This window comes from Bison bison, unplaced genomic scaffold, assembly GCF_000754665.1.
Source record: "Bison bison bison isolate TAMUID 2011002044 unplaced genomic scaffold, Bison_UMD1.0 scf7180017864530, whole genome shotgun sequence".
Lineage (NCBI taxonomy): Eukaryota > Metazoa > Chordata > Mammalia > Artiodactyla > Bovidae > Bison > Bison bison.
Genome location: NW_011495080.1, coordinates 4,321,517 through 4,339,516, shown reverse-complemented (window position 1 = coordinate 4,339,516; position 18,000 = coordinate 4,321,517). Strand labels below are relative to the sequence as shown.

The 18,000-nt window shown below is 40.2% G+C and overlaps 1 protein-coding gene across 1 annotated transcript in view; it reads left to right on the top strand.

The window, feature by feature from the left end:
* Positions 1–4,495: 4,495 nt before the first annotated feature.
* LOC104982306 (exocyst complex component 4-like) overlaps positions 4,496–18,000 on the top strand; it is a 245,211-nt gene continuing 231,706 nt past the window's right edge. Inside the window, exon 1 of the mRNA XM_010831657.1 lies at positions 4,496–4,617. Within this exon, the coding sequence (XP_010829959.1) occupies positions 4,532–4,617 (86 nt within the window). The 5' untranslated portion in view covers positions 4,496–4,531. The remainder of the gene's footprint in view (positions 4,618–18,000) is intronic.

The window sequence follows — 18,000 nt, the reverse complement described above, 5'->3', positions numbered from 1 at the left end:
TTAACTGGAGCTCTAGGTTAACTCCTTCTCCGAAAGAGGTGGTGGGGGACAGCCCCCCGTAAAGTCAGAGATGTAGGTGAGAGCACAAAGTAGTAAAGTAGGCAGGCTCTGGTAATGGGGGTAGATGCTCGAGGAGTTCCAGGGGGACTCCTGAGGCTCGATCCCGCCTTTGCGTATGTCGAGCCTCCTTCCTCATGACCTTTGTCACGGGCGGAGTACCTCACTCTGGCCCCCAACAGTTTCCCCATCTATTTGCCATGAAGTAATGGGACCAGATGCCATGATCTTCATTTTCTGAATGTTGAGTTTTAAACCAACTTTTTCACTCTCCTCTTTTACTTTCATCAAGGGGCTCTTTAGTTCTTCTTTACTTTCTGCCATAAGGGTGGTGTCATCTGCATATCTGAGGTTATTGATATTTCTCCCAGCAATCTTGATTCCAGTTTGTGCTTCTTCCAGCCCAGCATTTCTCATGATGTACTCTGCATATAAGTTAAATAAGCATGGTGACAATATACAGCCTTGACATACTCCTTTTCCTATTTGGAAGCAGTCTGTTGTTCCACGTCCAGTTCTAACTGTTGCTTCCTGACCTGCATACAGATTTCTCAAGAGGCAGGTCAGGCAGTCTGGTATTCCCATTCCTTTCAGAATTTTCCACAGTTTATTGTGATCTACACAGTCATGGCATCCGGTCCCATCACTTCATGGCAAATAGATGGGGAAACAGTGGAAACAGTGGCTGACTTTATTTTTCTGGGCTCCAAAGTCACTGCAGATGGTGATTGCAGCCATGAAATGAAAAGACACTTACTCCTTGTAAGGAAAGTTATGACCAACCTAGACAGCATATTGAAAAGCAGAGACATTACTTTGTCAACAAAGGTTCATCTACTCAAAGCTATGGTTTTTCCAGTGGTCATGTATGGATGTGAGAGTTGGACTATAAAGAAAGTTGAGCACTGAGGAATTGATGCATTTGAACTGTGGTGTTGGAGAAGACTCTTGAGAGTCCGTCCCTTGGACTGCAAGGAGATCCAACCAGTCCCTCCTAAAGGAAATCAGTCCTGAATTCATTGGAAGGACTGGTGCTGAAGCTGAAACTCCAATACTTTGGCTACCTGATGGGAAGAACTGGCTCATATGAAACGACCCTGACGCTGGGAAAGATTCAAGGTCGGGGGAGAAGGGAACGACAGAGGATGAGATGGCTGGATGCCATCACTGACTCGATGGACATGAGTTTGAATAAACTCCAGCAGTTGGTGACGCACAGGGAGGCCTGGCGTGCTGCAGTCCACAGGGTTGCAAAGAGTCGGACACGACGGAGCGACTGAACTGGACTGACACAGTCAAAGGCTTTGGCATAGTCAATAAAGCAGAAATAGATGTTTTTCTGGAACTCTCTTGCTTTTTCAATGATACAACAGATGTTGGCATTTTGATCTCTGGTGCCTCTGCCTTTTCTAAATCCAGCTTGAACATCTGGAAGTTCATGGTTCATGTACTATTTATGAGGTGCTGATCATGTATATGTCACAGTTTTACTATAATTGTCTAATGGAAGTTCTATCATCATATGCTTTATAGATAAGGAAAGTCATGCCCAGAAAGATTAAGTAACTCACCTAAGACAGTCTGCATCCCTGGTGGTGCAGTGGTAAAGAATCTGCCTGCAAGTAAGAAGACACTGGAGACTCCGGTTTGATTCCTGGGCTGGGAAGATCCCTTGGAGGAGGAAATGCCAACTCACTCCAGCATGCTTGCCTGGAAAATCCCATGGACAGAGGAGCCTGGTGCACTACAGTTCATGGGGTTGCAAAGAGTCGGAGACAACTGAGCATGCACACACTAAGATAATCTAACAAACAGGTGAAGGGCTGGGAGTGAATCACAAGGACCCCTGTGTCTATAAAGCAGTCGTTCTCCATTCCCACCTCTCAACCCCCGAGAATCACGCATCTGCTTTCTGTTTGTATGAAATCCTTTAATCTAGGTATTTTTTTTTTTTAATAAATGGAATCATACACTGTGCAGACTTTTGTGTCTGACTTCTTTCACTTAGTATATTGTTTTCAAGTTTCATCAATGATGTAGCATGCATTAGTATTTCATTTCCATTTATGGTTGAGTAATATTCCATTGGATGTTGATATGTCACATTTGGTTATTAGAGAAGGAAATGGCAACCCACTCCAGTATTCTTGCCTGGAGACTCCCAGGGACAGAGGAGCCTGGTGGGCTGCTGTCTATGGGGTTGCACAGAGTCAGACACAACTGAAGAGACTCAGCAGCAGCCGCAGCACATTTTGTTGATATCTCAATGATATACCACATACCATACCACAGTTTTTTCAAGATTCTTCTTGGCTATTTGAGGTTCCTTGCCATACAGTAAATTCCTTGTATTTAAATTTTAGGATCAGGTTTTCCAATGCTGCAAGAAGACTATTGGAATTCTCATAAGGATTGCACTGAATGTGTAGATAGCTTTAGGGAGTATTGACATATTAATGATATTAATTCTTCCAACCCATGCTCACAGGATGTCTTTCCATTTATTTACATCTTCTTTAATTTCTTGCAGCAAAGTTTTGTAGTTTTTAGTGTTTAAGTCTTTCATCTCCTTGGTTAAATTTATTGTTAAATATTTTATCTTTTTTTGATGCTATTGTAAATGGAATTGTTTTGTTAATTTCCTTTTTGGATTGTTCATAGCTAGTGTCTAAAAATACTATTGATATTTTTGTTTTGATATTGCATCCTGCAGCCTTGCTGAATTAATTTATTAGCTCTAATAGTTTAAAAAAATTCTTTAGGATTTCCATATGTCAACCACGTTGTCTACACATAGAGATGGTTTTAGTTCTTCCTTTCTAATTTGAGTGCCTTTTATTTTTTACTTGCCTAATTGTTTTGGCTAGACTTTTCATTACTTCACTGAATAGAAGTGGCAAAGTGGGCATCTTTGTCTTGTACCTGATCATAGCTTGAAAGCATTCAGTTTTTGACCATTGATACCATTAGCTGTATTTTTTTTAATAAACAACCTTTATCATATTGAATAAATTCCCTTCTACTTCCAGTTTTCTGAGTGTTTCATCATGAAAACGTTTTTCGATTCTATCTAAAGCTTTTTCTGTTTCAACTGAGGTGATCCTGTTTTTTTTTTTTTCCCTTCTTACTGCCCACATCCTAAGGCACTAGGCTCAATTACCCTTTTTCACATACGTGCATTCTTTAATTTTATAACCTGCTTTTTGCAAGTACATCACGAACATCTTTTCTTCATTAAAAACCACTAAAACTATGATTTCCAGTGGCTACATATTATATTCTTGTGTGGATGTTCTATAATTTACTTAATACATCTATGTTGTTTTAAAAAATTTAACATTTTGTTCTCTCTCTCTATTTCTCTAGAATCAGAATCCCTAGAACTGGAATTATTGAGCCAGAGGTAATGAACACTTAAAAAAATAAGCATATGTGTGTGTGGGTGTGTCTGAAAGTTATTTTATAAAATCACTGTGAACCTCTGCCAGCTGATACCTGCCTAAACAAAGTAGTGGAGGTGCTCTGCGCGCGCTATTTCACAGCTCCAGGACCACTCTGTCTGCTTTCTATTCATCTCTGAAGTTCTTTAATCTCTACTGCTACTAAGCAGCTCACTTACTACCTTCCCTCTTCAATTTATGCACTTTCCATTCTTATGGTAATCTTGTTCTGTTCATTTCATCTACTGAATTTATGACTAAGCCAGTTGAGCCAGATGCAGGACATATGAAAACTTACCAGTAAAAATGTTAATAAAGCACAGTTGTGCATTATTGCCAACTATATTTTATTTAGCTTGAGAAGAAAAGGAATCTGAAGCTGGTCAGTTTTGTTTCCCGGTTTTTCTGTTTTCTTTATCAATATCCATTTGTGTGTTACTCCTTACATATTTTTTAGAATTGTCCGGAAATAAAATAACTGAATTCACACATTAAACTAATGCATAAGCATTTAGTTTTAGATAATACTAAAGAAAAGAATTTCTGTATCTATCCATTTTCGTATTTTATTGGATTTTTAAAAAACTACTTGTGTTTAAAGTAAAAACTTTGTCATACAGACATCAAGCACAAGACCCTACTGAAATACACACCCCATGTAGGCGCTTTGGCATCGTCAGATAAATATGATTTAAAAACTAATAAAATTCTAAAAACAATAAAACTGGGGAAAAACTCAAGATCAGAATAAATACAAATGAAGATATTAGAAGATTTCACCAAATCGCAACTGGTTTAGTTTTCCTGCGCGCCCTGGAACCGCGGAAGGAAACTACAATTCCCAGAGTGCTTAGAGAGCTCGTGGGGCCTGAAACTTACTTCTTACGTCCCGCCTCCTCTCTTCAGCGATTGGGTTATCCAGTTCTGTGACTTTGGACTTCACTTCTCCCATTGGTGCACTCTAAAGAGAGGTCAATTACAGAGTTTACACTTGGTTCCTTCCAGCCCACCCGCTCTCCCTCCCTTGCACCAAGATGGCGGCAGAAGGAGCTGGTGGGAAATACAGAAGCACAGTCAGCAAAAGCAAAGACCCCTCGGGGCTGCTCATCTCTGTGATCAGGTGAGGGAGGCAGGAGGCAGGGGCAGGGACAGGGGGCAGCGGCTCGATTTCCGCTTTGGAAGGGAGAAGGGTTAGCTGGGTTCCACCCTGCCGACCCCTCCCTTCCCTCCTTGCCTCCCCCCAGCCCCTCCCAAGGGCCCCCGCAGTTCTCACTTTTTCTCTGGGGTTGGGCCAGAGGGAGGAGCCTGGCCTCTCAGTGTTCATCTAATTTACTGCCAGAGCTTTCCACTAGGGTCCCCGGGCCCTAAAAGCACGGTCTTTGGGGTTTGGTAGAGAAAGCCAGGTGTGTTCACTTACTCATACATGTATTGATTGATTGTCTTCAGCATCGCTCACTGTGGAAGGCACCTTGTTCCCTGGACTTCTGGGTGTCAGGCCCTGACGTCCGGAGACCTCTGTCACGAATTGCAGATTTTGTTTTCACACGTTGAACACCTCCAACCACCTGTGCATGGATGGCTCAGCCTCAAATACGAGAGCCTGTCGTGAGGTGGTTAGAAGAGTTGTGGATTTGAAGGCACACATCCGTGCTGATTTTTGTTCTGCCTTCGTGTTCCGATCTAGTCTTTAAAAAGCAAAACAAATTTCAAGTTATCCTCTTTGCATATCATTTTCCCAGACTGTATATGGTGGGGGTAGAAGTAGTCGACCTTCTAGGGGCCACTTTTTCTTAAAGTAGATTCTAGTAAGGGTGGATAATTCATTCAAATTCAGCTAAGGATGATACAGGGAGTGGCTAAAAGCAAGCTGAACAAAATGTATTACGACACGTTATGCTGTTAGCATATGAATTTCAACCCATGTATTTTTAATAAAATGAAACATCTCCCTCCCCCTTTCCCCCAACTATACTAAACTTTCGGTTAAGTTTTGGAGGGCTTCTGATGACCTTTTAAAAACCTAGGCTCAACAGTATCTGGTAGTTAGTAGGCATTTGAATGAATGAACAGATCTAAATTTTAAAACAGCCCACCCACTCATGGACTGATAAAGACCCATCTCAAGGGTATTTAGGCCTCTCTGAAAGTAAGATTGTGACATATGAAATCATTATTACTAAATTTTCTTTAGGATTAAGAGGATAATTCTTCTCTGTATGGAAATATGTAATATACTTGGTAGGTCATACAGAGAAAATGCAGTTTTCTTGTGGACCCAGTCTTGCCAAGACAAAACACAAGTAGTATAAATGTTTATCATGATACTAAAACTCCAAGTAGAATATTTTTAGTTTCCCAGCTTTACTCCTGTGGAACTATAATACATGAATTTATTTGGATTCCTTTTTGAGCTTGTTCATTTATTTATTTTTGCTTTATAGTCAACATTCATATAAACAGTACAAGTTTAGTGTCAGTGTGTTGTACAGAGCCTGGCACTTACTATGTAGTTAGTAAATATTTGTTCAATGAATGAGTGAATGCCCCGAGTTTTGCAAACATGAATTTGACATGATGGTACCCTTGAGAGTATAGACTACTTGAGGGATAAAATATGTAAGTAACAATGTAACATAAGGCTAGATGAGACAGATGAAATGTGCTGGCAATCTAGGAGAAGGAGCAGTTATTTTCAACAAAAGTGGAGTCGGGATTAGGGAAGATAGCAGTATATACAAATGTACCTGCTCAGTTATGTATTTATGATTTTGTAGTCTTTGCTCATTTGTTTTTTTTTTTTTTTTGTATATAAGTTTTCTTAAAGGTCATTTAAATTTACCCAAAATGTCCTATATTTGAAAAAACCTTTATATCAAACTAAAGCTTTTTTTTTTAAACTGATACTGATTGGAAACATATGTTGCCTTTGGTCGACTGTGCCTATATGTTCTTCAGGGGGAATATCCTGCTGGGTGTTATGAGATATGATTTGGTGGCTTGTTTCTCTCTGTTACCTTCACATTACCACCATGATTTGGACCTGGACATTTTTTACTCTGACTTCTGTTGTATATTGTTAACTCATTTTTTCTTCCATATCCTTGGCCACCTCAGATCACTTGAATAACATTTTTACTTTATTATAATCTATTATCAGCATGCTATATTGGAGTATCCAGATCTAGCATCCTGGGCGAGGTTAGTAAGGATTGGGGTTCATGGTTACTTAGGACCTTAAGACTGGATGTTATTGGTCTCAGAGTATTTCAACATTTCTCTGAGTCACAGGAAAATTTTGGTGTTGGAGTGAAAATTTGGGTGTTGCTAATTCCTTGTTTCCTCCCTGATGTGCTCTGAAAACAGCCAGTGGTTTCCATTTCGTAAATAATAGCAATGAATGAGAGGAAAATGGTAGTTTTACTTTGGTATTTGGGATGCGGGAGTTTCGGGGGCGTAATTGAGGGAAGAATGCAAAGAGGAAAGTAGTTGATAAGAGAGTAGCTCTTAAAAGTTCTCATCACAAGGAAAGATCTGTGGTGATGGATGCTAACGTATTGGGATAATCATTTTGCAATATACGTATATCTCAAATCATTATGTTGTGTACCTTAAATAATTACAATGTTGTATGTCATATATATCAATATAATGGGAATAAAAAGAATGGAGGATTCATATGTCTTGTTAGTAGATTGTTCTGTGACTCTGAAGTTGCTGCTTTGTCTATCTGTTCAATTTGTATTCTTCCTGTTACTTTTCTTGCAACATTGCATTCATGATTGTAAATTCCTCACATGAAACTTTGATTACCTCCTCTTATCCTTAACCTCTTTTCCAGTTCTCTCTTAAAGACTGTAGCTTTCCTGGTTGCTTTGGCAACAAGCCTCAGAAAGGAAAACCATTTTAGATTCAGGTTTATAAAATCTGAACATCCCTGAAGATGTCTCTGGTACATGCGAGTTCTCTTGCAGGCTTCCTTGGACCTGTCAGGTTGTCACAAAATAAATGGCTTGTGAGTGATAGAGTCCATTTCTTTGAAGAGTTTGATTAGTTTAGCTTTATCTTTTTCTATCAATGAGCAGTTGTTTTCCTTTTTTGAATAGTGAATGTTAAAAATTCTCCTTTAGTTCTCTGATATGTAAAAAGTGTCATTTCTGTGCTCCATTATGTATTAATATTAGCATAGCACTTTATATTCTCATACTATTCCTATTAGTTGGAACACCACTTATTGTTAGAAGCATCTTTTAACTGGAAAAAGACTGTAGGTGGATGAGGCTTTGACCTGAGGACAGTGTCAGAGGACACATGGGGATACCCAGCCTCATCACTATTTGCAGCCATGAAAGAAAAGTGAAGTCGCTCAGTCATGTCCGACTCTGCGACCCCATGGACTGTAGCCTACCAGGCTCCTCTGTCCATGGGATTTACCAAGTAATTAAATGGTGACTATTTTGCTAGTGTGATAGTGCATCACTTTAAGGCATTTAAAAGTCAAAATGATGTAAAAAAATATAGTGTAATTGTAATGGAGGGGTTACATTTGGTGGATGGGTTATTTAAGTGCTTTGAGACTCATAAGTGCAGTTCTTAACCATTTACAAAATACTGAATAAAGCCATTTCAGGACGGCCGGATGATTCAGAGAGTGGACTCGGGTTTAACAAAAGAGGTGGTTCTTTTGTGAGGTGGGACTTTGATGAGACATAGTGTTTAGGATTGATTTTGGAAGCTGCTGATAACCACAGCTTTTGGTTTTAAGTCTTGCCCCTGACCCTTTAAAATGAAAGTAATCCGGTGGACCTGATCACCTGCTGATGTATAATTTGGACAGTTTTACAGACACACGCAGACACAGCATTTCCTACTTTTCTATTGATCTTTTCCCCCCTAACCTTTTGCTTGGTGTGAAGTTGGGGCAGGCAGCCTTTCTAAACGGGAAATAAGCAAGATGGCATTTTGGAGATGCTATTTTATTTTTGTGAGGTCTTGTCAGATTTTTAATTGGGAAATGTGTCTACCACTTACTGTTAGGTGATTTACTTCCCAATTAAGTGTTGACTCTCCTCTCTTTATAAGTTGGCCTTTAATAGCTGGCTTAATTGGGAAGACAAACTTCAGCTGTGACTGGAGGAGACCTCCTTGAAACCTCAGAGCAGAGCTTTTGTGGACAGACACTGCTTACAGATGGCAAGGAGGTCTGAAGGCAGTAAAAGGAGCACACTGTCATCAACTTTTATGTCTTCACAGAAGTTGGAATTCCAGAAACTTAGAAAATCGTTTATTGTAGACGCCTGTTAAAGCCCCTTCCTCTTCAGAGTATTTTGGTCAGCCCTGTATTTAATTCAAAGTACACTTTGTTGCAGGAGTCCACGTTTTGGTTTAGAGCTTTGAACAAACAGCTTTGAGGTCCATGACACAAATTGTGGCGGGAAAGGTCATTGGAGCAGAGTCCTGGAGATTGTCGGCTTCACTGTGGCTCAGCGGTAAAGAATCCGCCTGCAATGCCGGGAGACCTGGGTTTGATCCCTGGGTTGGGACGATCCCCTGGAGGAGGGCTTGGCAATCCACTCCAGTATTCTTGAGCTTCCCTGGTGTCTCAGATGGTAAAGAATCCATCTGCAATGTGGGAGACCTAGATTCGATCCCTGGGTTTTGAAGATCCCCTGGAGGAGGATCTTCCTGGAGTGGAGGCAACCCACTCCAGTATTCTTGCCTGGAAAATCCCGTGGACAGAGGAGCCTGGCGGTCACAGTCCATTTGGTCACAAGAGTTGGACACGACTGAGTAACTACACCACCACCACCACCCTTCTCCAACCTCCTCTCCCACCCAGGCTGTTTAATGTTGGGTGATATGATCAGCAGAAGTTTTTCTTCTTAGTAAAATCCAGCTGTCACTTGTTTCTTTCATGGATCATGTCTTTGATGTAGCTAAAAAGTCATTGCTGTACCCAAGGTCATCTCAGTTTTCTTCTTTGCTAACTTCTAGGTGTTTGATATTTAGATCTCATATTCATTTTGAGTTAATTTTTGTGAAAGCTATAAGATCTCTGTCTAGACTGATTTTTGTGGTCAATGTTCAGTTCTCACACCATTTGTTGAAAAGACGATCTTCTCCATTGTTGTATATATGTGAGGTCTTCATCAACGTTCTGTGCTTTCTGTTCTCTTTTTATGCCTGCTTGTCATCGCAACTTTTCCCATTTTCTTTTATAAAAATTGTATCACACAAACTTGTTAAAAAAAAATCAGAGAAACATCGTCTAAAACTCCCGTTTCTCAAAATACTGTTCTTGTTTTTAAGATTTTCATGTAGATCCTGTCCAGGTACATAGTTGTAGTTATAACAAAGTTAACATATTTTTAGCATAACAAAAATGATATAAATATTATATCTTTGTAATTGTATAAATATTTAACTTGGGGGATTAAAAAATATAGAAAATGATAGAGACATATAAATTACTCATATTCTCTTCACCTAGAATTAACCATTGTTAATAAATTTTCTTTAAGCTTTTAAAAATCATTGCATTGTTATAAAAATGGTATATATTCATTGTAAAGTAATCAAACAATGGAAATGCAGAAAACTGCAGATGAAAGTAAAGAAATATGAGTCCAAACTTTATTTTCCTTAAGTTACCATCACTAGTATTAGCTGAACCTAATTTCAGATCTCTCTCTGTCTCCCTTTCTCTGTGTGTCTCTCTGTATTAAATGTTGGATGGATAGATAGAAATAGTGTAAAAAAAAAAAATGAGTATGATATCATACTCTGTGTGTTAAACTTATAACTGTACTGTCTCCAGTTTTAGGGTATACATATAGCAAAGTGCACACATATTAAGTATATGACAATTTTTGCTTTTGTAACCACTACCCATGTCAAGATAGACACTCCCGGCATCCTTGTTAATTCTTTTTCCAGCTCAGTTTTTTTGTAAGGATACCCTGTTGTTCCCAACACCACGTGTTTAAAAGACTGTTCTTTTTCCCCTGAATTTCTTTTGTACCTTTATCGAAAATCGGGTGGCCAGTGTGGATCTATTTTTTGACCCTCTAGTCTGTTTATCTTAATAACAATGCTGCACGGTCTTGATTTCTGCCTTTGTAAGTCTTGGAGACAGGCAACATAAGCTTTCCAGCTCTCTTCTACTTTTCCAAAGTTAATTTTGGCCCTTCTAGGTTCTTTGCATTTCCATGTCCATTTTAGAATTAGCCAATCAATTTCTAAAATAAACCCATTGGGATTTTGGTTAGGATTTCTTTGAATGTCCTGATTCATATGGGAGAGTTGACATCTCAATGATATGTCTTCTGATCCATAAACAGTATTATCTCTCTTCAGTCAATTTCTCCCAGCAGTTTCTTTGTAGATTTCAAGTGTAAGTCCACGTGTTGTCTGTCATACTTACCTCTAAGTAGTTTAAGACACTTCCTATTGTCCCACAGCTCCCTGAATACTGATGCTATCTTTCTCTCTTTTTATTTTTTGGTCTTTTTTTTCCTAGGTGGGTTTATTTTTTTTTTTTTTGGATATGGTTTCTGTTGCTGTGTGTTAAACTTCATTAATCTTTTCTGCAATTCCCATTCTGCTGTTAATTCCATGTAATGCAATTTTTATTAGATTGTGGTTTTGCTCTTTCAGAGATTTAATTTGGGTCTTTTAAAAAAATATTTTCAGTCTTTCCTGTAGTTTCTTGAACGTACGGAATGCAGGTAACTCTAAGTGTTCTTGTTCACTAATCTTATCATGTCATCATTTTGGGATTCGTTTCAGTTGATTAATCTCCCCTCCCCCCACAGGCCTTGCACTTCTTGGATGCTAGACTCTGTGATTTTTACCTTGTTATGTACTCAATTTGGATATTTTTGTTTTCCCATAAGTACTCTTGACTATTGTTTTCTGGGATGTGGTTAACTTACTCAGAAACAGTGTAGCCCTTTGAGGCCCTGTTTTAAATTTTGCTAATTGGCTTCCCCCGTGGTTCAGCAGTAAAGAATCCGCCTGCAGTGCAGGAGCCAGGGGTTCAATCCCCGGGTGGGGAAGATCCCCTAGAGAAGGAAATGGCAGCCCGCTCCAGTATTCTTGCCTGGGAAATCCCATGGACAGAGGAGCCTGGTGGACTCCAGTCCATGGGGTTGCAAGAGTCAGACGCGACTCAGCGAGTAAACAACAATCAGGAGCCAAGCAGCGTTTAGTTGAGGGCGGTTTTATCTCAGACTGTGGCAGAATCCTTCTCAGTGCTCCACCTCGTGCTCTGTGAGTGGTGAGATTTTCACTCTGGCTGTGTGTGATTTCAGATCATTGTTCTCGAAAGTGCTTTCAGGTGGTTCTTATTGTGGCCTTGAGTAGTTTTCTACCACACGTGCTTGGGGGAAGACTCTAGGAAGCTTCTCCACAGACCTCCAGGGTGCTCTGGTTAGCTCTGTCTTCTCCAGGACTCTGCTCAGCGAACTCCAGCAGCTTTCATGTCCAAGTTTGAAATCTTTTGTTTGCTGTTATAGATGGGAGGGTAGATCTGTTTCCTATGATTTCATCCAGTCCCGGAGCAGAAGTCTATCAGTGCTTCATATTTAAAAAAAAAAAAAATCTCAAAAGGTTAATTTTCCTTGGTCCAAATTTTGGGTTGCCTATGCTCAAAGAGGAAGCATAAGATGCTCTAAAAAAAGTTTGTAGCCTGAAAGTGAACTAGGTACCTCAGCACTGATGGTCTTTCTGATTTTGTAGTATTTTGTGGACTGTTTAGTTAAAATTAACTTCATATAGTTCTTTTTCAGGAGCTTTTCCTTCAGAACTCTTAGAAATGCCTTGGAACTAGTTTGTATCTGTTTATATATTTATTTTTTAAAATATAGTTTTTTTATCTGATACCTGTGATGGTATTGTTTGTTAACCTGAGGTCTAGTGTGGTGGCGGCTGCTGCTGCTGCTGCTGCTGCTGCTGCTGCTGCTGCTGCTGCTAAGTCGCTTCAGTCGTGTCCGACTCTGTGCGACTCCATAGACAGCAGCCCACCAGGTTCCCCCATCCCTGGGATTCTCCAGGCAAGAACACTGGAGTGGGTTGCCATTTCCTTCTCCAGTGCATGAAAGTGAAAAGTGAAAGTGAAGTCACTCAGTCGTCTCTGACTCTTAGCGACCCCATGGACTACAGCCTACCAGGCTCCTCCATCCCTGGGATTTTCCAGGGAAGAGTACTGGAGTGGGGTGCCATTGCGTTCTCCGCTAGAGTGGCTAGTAAATGTATTTTCTTTGGACGGCATGGTACTTAGAATGTTTCTGTTGGTGGTTGGTTTTTGTTTGCACTGGGGTGTTTCAGCTTGTGCTGGCGTTTTTCAGTTTGCAGTGGTGAGCTCTGCTCCCTCTGATCTTATACTCTGCTGCTCCTTATGTTTTTGTTAACGGCTTTCTAGCTATGGAATGAGTTATGACCTTGGTCTTTATGGTAGCCAGTCCTTTGTGTTTTTCACCTTGAAAAACCAGGGACCCTCCATTTAACAGGAAGTTATAAGGGAAAATTGTGTATCATGTAACATGGTAAGAAATGTATTTCAAGATCCTTAGGAGAACCTTTGAACCTTTATTGACTTTTTAAAAAATTTTTATAAAGCCCTTTCAAAAAATACAGTGGCATGTAATTCAGGTGTTTTTTCCATTGGAAACTTGCTGTCTAAACTTACTATCGTTGCACTGAATATTACGAGAAGCATTGTTTTATACTCAGAATATCACTTAACAGCTTGTTAGGAATGCAGAATCTTCGGCACCGCCTGAACCACTTGACCCGAATCTGCCGTTTACAGGAGTCTCAGGTGAGTCCACTACTCATCAAAGTTTTGAGTAGCCCTTAAAGATGTAAGTTGGGAAAGTAAGATACAAGAAACCAGGTAGTGTTAACTTGTTTTTAGCTGAGATAATGGTATGGCTGTCTTTTGAAAAGTACTATTCTTAAGAGATACTTACCGAAATAAACCAGTAAAATATCATGACTAGGATTTGCTTCAAAATAATAAGAAGGTTAGAGCCAGTGAGGGTATAGACAAAACATGATGGGAATGTGCTGCTGATTGTTGAAGCTGAGTTTGATGAGTTCCTTAATTTCTGTTCGTGTTTGAAAATTTCTGTAAACATGCACATGTATGTGTATAATATATATGCTGGGGAGATGGAAGGTGGTGGGAATGACAAGGTTCTGTAGGTTAATAAATTGCAGAAATGCTACATAATATATTCATGTTCTGTTCACTCCGGCCCCACCCAAACACTCCCACCCAGAGGTACCTTGAACATTAACATATTAAAGTCTCCTGAAACTGAATGTGGTTATGAAACCTGCTTCAATTTGTGTAACCCAGGATTTCCAAACTAGCCTATCAGCATATAATATGTTAATATAAACATATATGTTAATATAGACAAAACACTATTTCTGAGGAATTCACGAGAAACTCCTCATTAGGAAATAGTCTACACATTTAAAATGATCATATACTGTACTGCATTGTAGTAACAAAGGCATTCCACTGGAGGTGAAAAACGAGATGACTGGAGATGATGCTTTAAGGATGTGATGCTTAAAATGGGAGTGGAAGAGAGGTGGAGTTTGGTTCACTAAGGGTGGGGGAGATTTTAAGTTGATTTTGTCAACGCTTGACTATTGTAGGCTTTGTTAAGAGCGATTCTACTTAATTTTGGTAATGGCCTTCTCTGTTGGGTACAAGTTGACTGCTTTTGGTCCCCAGAAGTGTGGGTTATATAACCGAATTAATTGAAATACAAAAAATTTCATGCATCGGGTGTGGTAATTGGCCCTAAGTGCTGTCTGAAGCAAGACACCCGTGAATTTTCAATTGACTTTAAAGCAGAAATTGTTTACTGTCACTTGATATGAAGTGAGTTTCTTTGGAGTGAATTAAGGGATGTTTTTATGCCTCAGAAAATTTTTTCAGAGGAACTTGTCATTGTGAATCTCCATCAGTCGGGGTGGGATTGTCTTGTATTTTGTGGGATCTAATAAAACATAATTAAGAAGTAGTTGCAGTGTCTAACTGAATATAATAAAATCCGATTTAAAAGTGTTACATTTGGTTATGCTTTGAGTGACTACGTCATGTCTTATGTGATTATATAGTGATACACATCACATATATTTAATGTGTGATCTTTTTCTTTCTGCCAAAACTCAGAATTACGATGAGACTCTCTCATTTTCACAGTTCATTGGAAGCCTTGGTAGGACTATTCATCTTATCAAAGGATGCTGCCTCACATAACAGGCTTTGAAGATCAGTTTGAAACTTGTTTGGTTCAGGTTCATAGTCTTAGTAACCTCTCTTTCCACCACTTTCAGTTCAGTCGCTCAGTCGTGTCCAACTCTTTGCGACCCCATGAATTGCAGCACGCCAGGCCTCCCTGTCCATCACCAACTCCTGGAGTTCACTTAGACTCACATTCATCGAGTCAGTGATGCCATCCAGACATCTCATCCTCTGTCGTCCCCTTCTCCCGCCCCCAATCTGTCCCAGCATTAGAGTCTTTTCCAATGAGTCAACTCTTCGCATGAGGTGGCCAAAGTACTGGAGTTTCAGCTTTAGCATCATTCCTTCCAAAGAAATCCCAGGGCTGGTCTCCTTCACAATGGACTGGTTGGATCTCCTTGCAGTCCAAGGGACTCTCAAGAGTCTTCTTCAACACCACAGTTCAAAAGCATCAATTCTTCGGCGCTCAGCCTTCTTCACAGTCCAACTCTCACATCCATACATGACCACAGGAAAAACCATAGCCTTGACTAGACGGACCTTTGTTGGCAAAGTAATGTCTCTGCTTTTGAATATGCTATCTAGGTTGGTCATAACTTTCCTTCCAAGGAGTAAGCGTCTGTTAATTTCATGGCTCCACCACTTTGCTGCTGCTGCTGCTAAGTCGCTTCAGTGGTGTCCGACTCTGTGCGACCCCATAGACGGCAGCCCACCAGCCTCCCCCGCCCCTGGGATTCTTCAGGCAAGAACACTGGAGTGGGTTGCCGTTTCCTTCTCCAGTGCATGAAAGTGAAAAGTGAAAGTGAAGTTGCTCAGTTGTGTCCGACTCTTAGCGACCCCGTGGACTGCAGCCCACCAGGCTCCTCTGTCCATGGGATTTTCCAGGCAAGAGTACTGGAGTGGGGTGCCATTGCCTTCTCTGCTCCACCACTTTAGTTTGTACTTAATGTTACTCAGAACTGTACTGAGTGCCCTTCGTGACGTAACAGGTATATGTTACTTTCAGGCATGTCTCAGGTTGGCTGTTATTAATGTTATTTTTGAGGAAAAGAAAATCTGATTCACACTTTGAAATAAGGGCTGTGGTGGTGGTGGCTTAGTCACTAAGTCATGTGCTCTTTGCGACCCCATGGACTGTAGCCTGCCAGGCTCTTCTGTCCATGGGATTTCCCAGGCAAGAATATTGGAGTGGGCTGCCGTTTCCTTCTCCAGGGAATCTTCTTGACCCAGGGATCAAACTTATGTCTTCTGTATTGCAGGTGGTTTCCTGTATTGCAAGCGGATTCTTCACTGCTGAGCCACCAGGGAAGCCCTTGAAATAAGGGCCAAGTGGATCTAATAATGTTGCTTAATATCTTCTAGTTAAACGCATTTTAACTAGAAAAAAACAGTTCACAATTTCAAGAATCATGTCAGCTCTAGACTTTTTTTTTCTTACATCGGGACCAATAATAAAGAATATTATGTTCTAGAAAGATCAGGAAATTGTTTTCTTCCTGCTTGGAGTGAGGTTCAAAAATTAGTTCAGCCTTGAATATCTGAGAATTTACCAATTCTCAGTTTGGGGCTTATAAAATGTTAGAATGTTGTAAGGATGACTCCTTATTTTCTGCTCTTTCCATGATGCAATTTAAAAAATTCATAAGAATTGTCCTAATGAGAGAAGGCCGTACTGATGGAGGGATTCAGGTGCTTGATGAGTGGGAAAAAAAAATGCAGGGGCTCAGTGACCTGTAGTGTGTCTACTGAGAGTCCCGTTGAGTACTTCCCAGAATGGGGATCACTGAAGAGGCTTGATTTTACTGTGGGTTTTGCTGTGTAGAACTGCTGGGTCCCGGTAAGTTATTTCTGGATATGTGGAGCCTTACTTGTAATTAGTTTTTCTGAGTTGCTTGGAGGGATTTCCATTAATTGTTCCGTGAATCTTTATTATTCCTGGAGGAGAGGTCACTGGATGCCAACAAGGAATGCCCTTAGTAGACAATTAAGCGTATTAACTGTTTTCAGAAAGCCTGACTTAATGCTAATTATACCACAGGTGTCACCAAAATTCAGGTGTATGATGTTAAATATTTCTTATAGCAGGTTAATTAATTCAGTTGTCTGAGACTCTTATCAGGCAGCTGACTCTTCTCGTGGAAGAATCTGTGTTGCTGTGGTTAAGTGGGGGGTAACTGACAACATCTGCCTTGAGAGTTTACCCAAGCAGAATAACACAGCTTGTGTTTTACAGGGTGGTGTACTTGTCTGCTCAGGCAGCTGTAACAAAATACCACAGACTGGGTAACTTGGGAGACTAGAATCTCCTAGTCTCTCTTCTAGGAGACTAGAAGTCTAAGATGATGGTACAGTCAGGGCTGGGTGACTGTTGAGGCCTCCTCTTGGCTGGGAGATGGTCACCTTCTCCTTGGGTCCTCAGATGGCCCTTCCTCTGTGAGTGCATGGAGAGGGAGAGGGCTCTTTGGTGTCTCTTCCTCTCTTTATAAGGACACCAGTTCCATCCCATTAAGACCCTGCTCGTATGACCTGATGTAATCTTTATGACCTGCCTTCTAGGCTCTGCCTCCAAATGCAATTATGTTAGGGCTTCAGCATAATGAATTTGGTGGTGTGTGTGTGTGTATGTATGTGTCAGTGTCAGAATTCAGTCCGTAGTATGTGGGACTCTGTGCACTCTTAGTTGTTAAAATATCCTAAAATGCTTTCAGAGTGACAATCTGGCAATCTTGAGAAGCAGGCAAGAGCCCTGGTCAGGCTAATTTTTTACAGTTGGTTTTCAACCTTACTACCTGCTTTTCTGTCTTACAATGTTTAATAGTCCCCTATTAGCCCTGTAATACCAAATACTCGTACTGTGGACTCTCTTCAGAGAATTACTGTCTGGTTAACTTGAACTATGAAAAGGCTTGCTGAAAGGCGGAAATTAATGAAACATAATTTGATTCACTTAGTCCTTTACATTCCCTAAATTCTCTTCTTAGATGAAAATCGTTGGAAAGCTTTATACTCTGGCCTATATTCAGGGTCTTTGAAAAATCTGTTAGGTCTTAGTTGTGTTTTAATGTTACGTTCTTGGAGGAACGTGTAAGAAATGGCCATGTAAGATTTGTTACTGTTTCTAGAAGGTTGTTGAGGACATTGTTCACTGTATTGTATAATGTCTCCTTGTTTTTTTTTTTTTTTAATTTTTTATTTTTAAACTTTACATAATTGTATTAGTTTTGCCAAATATCAAAATGA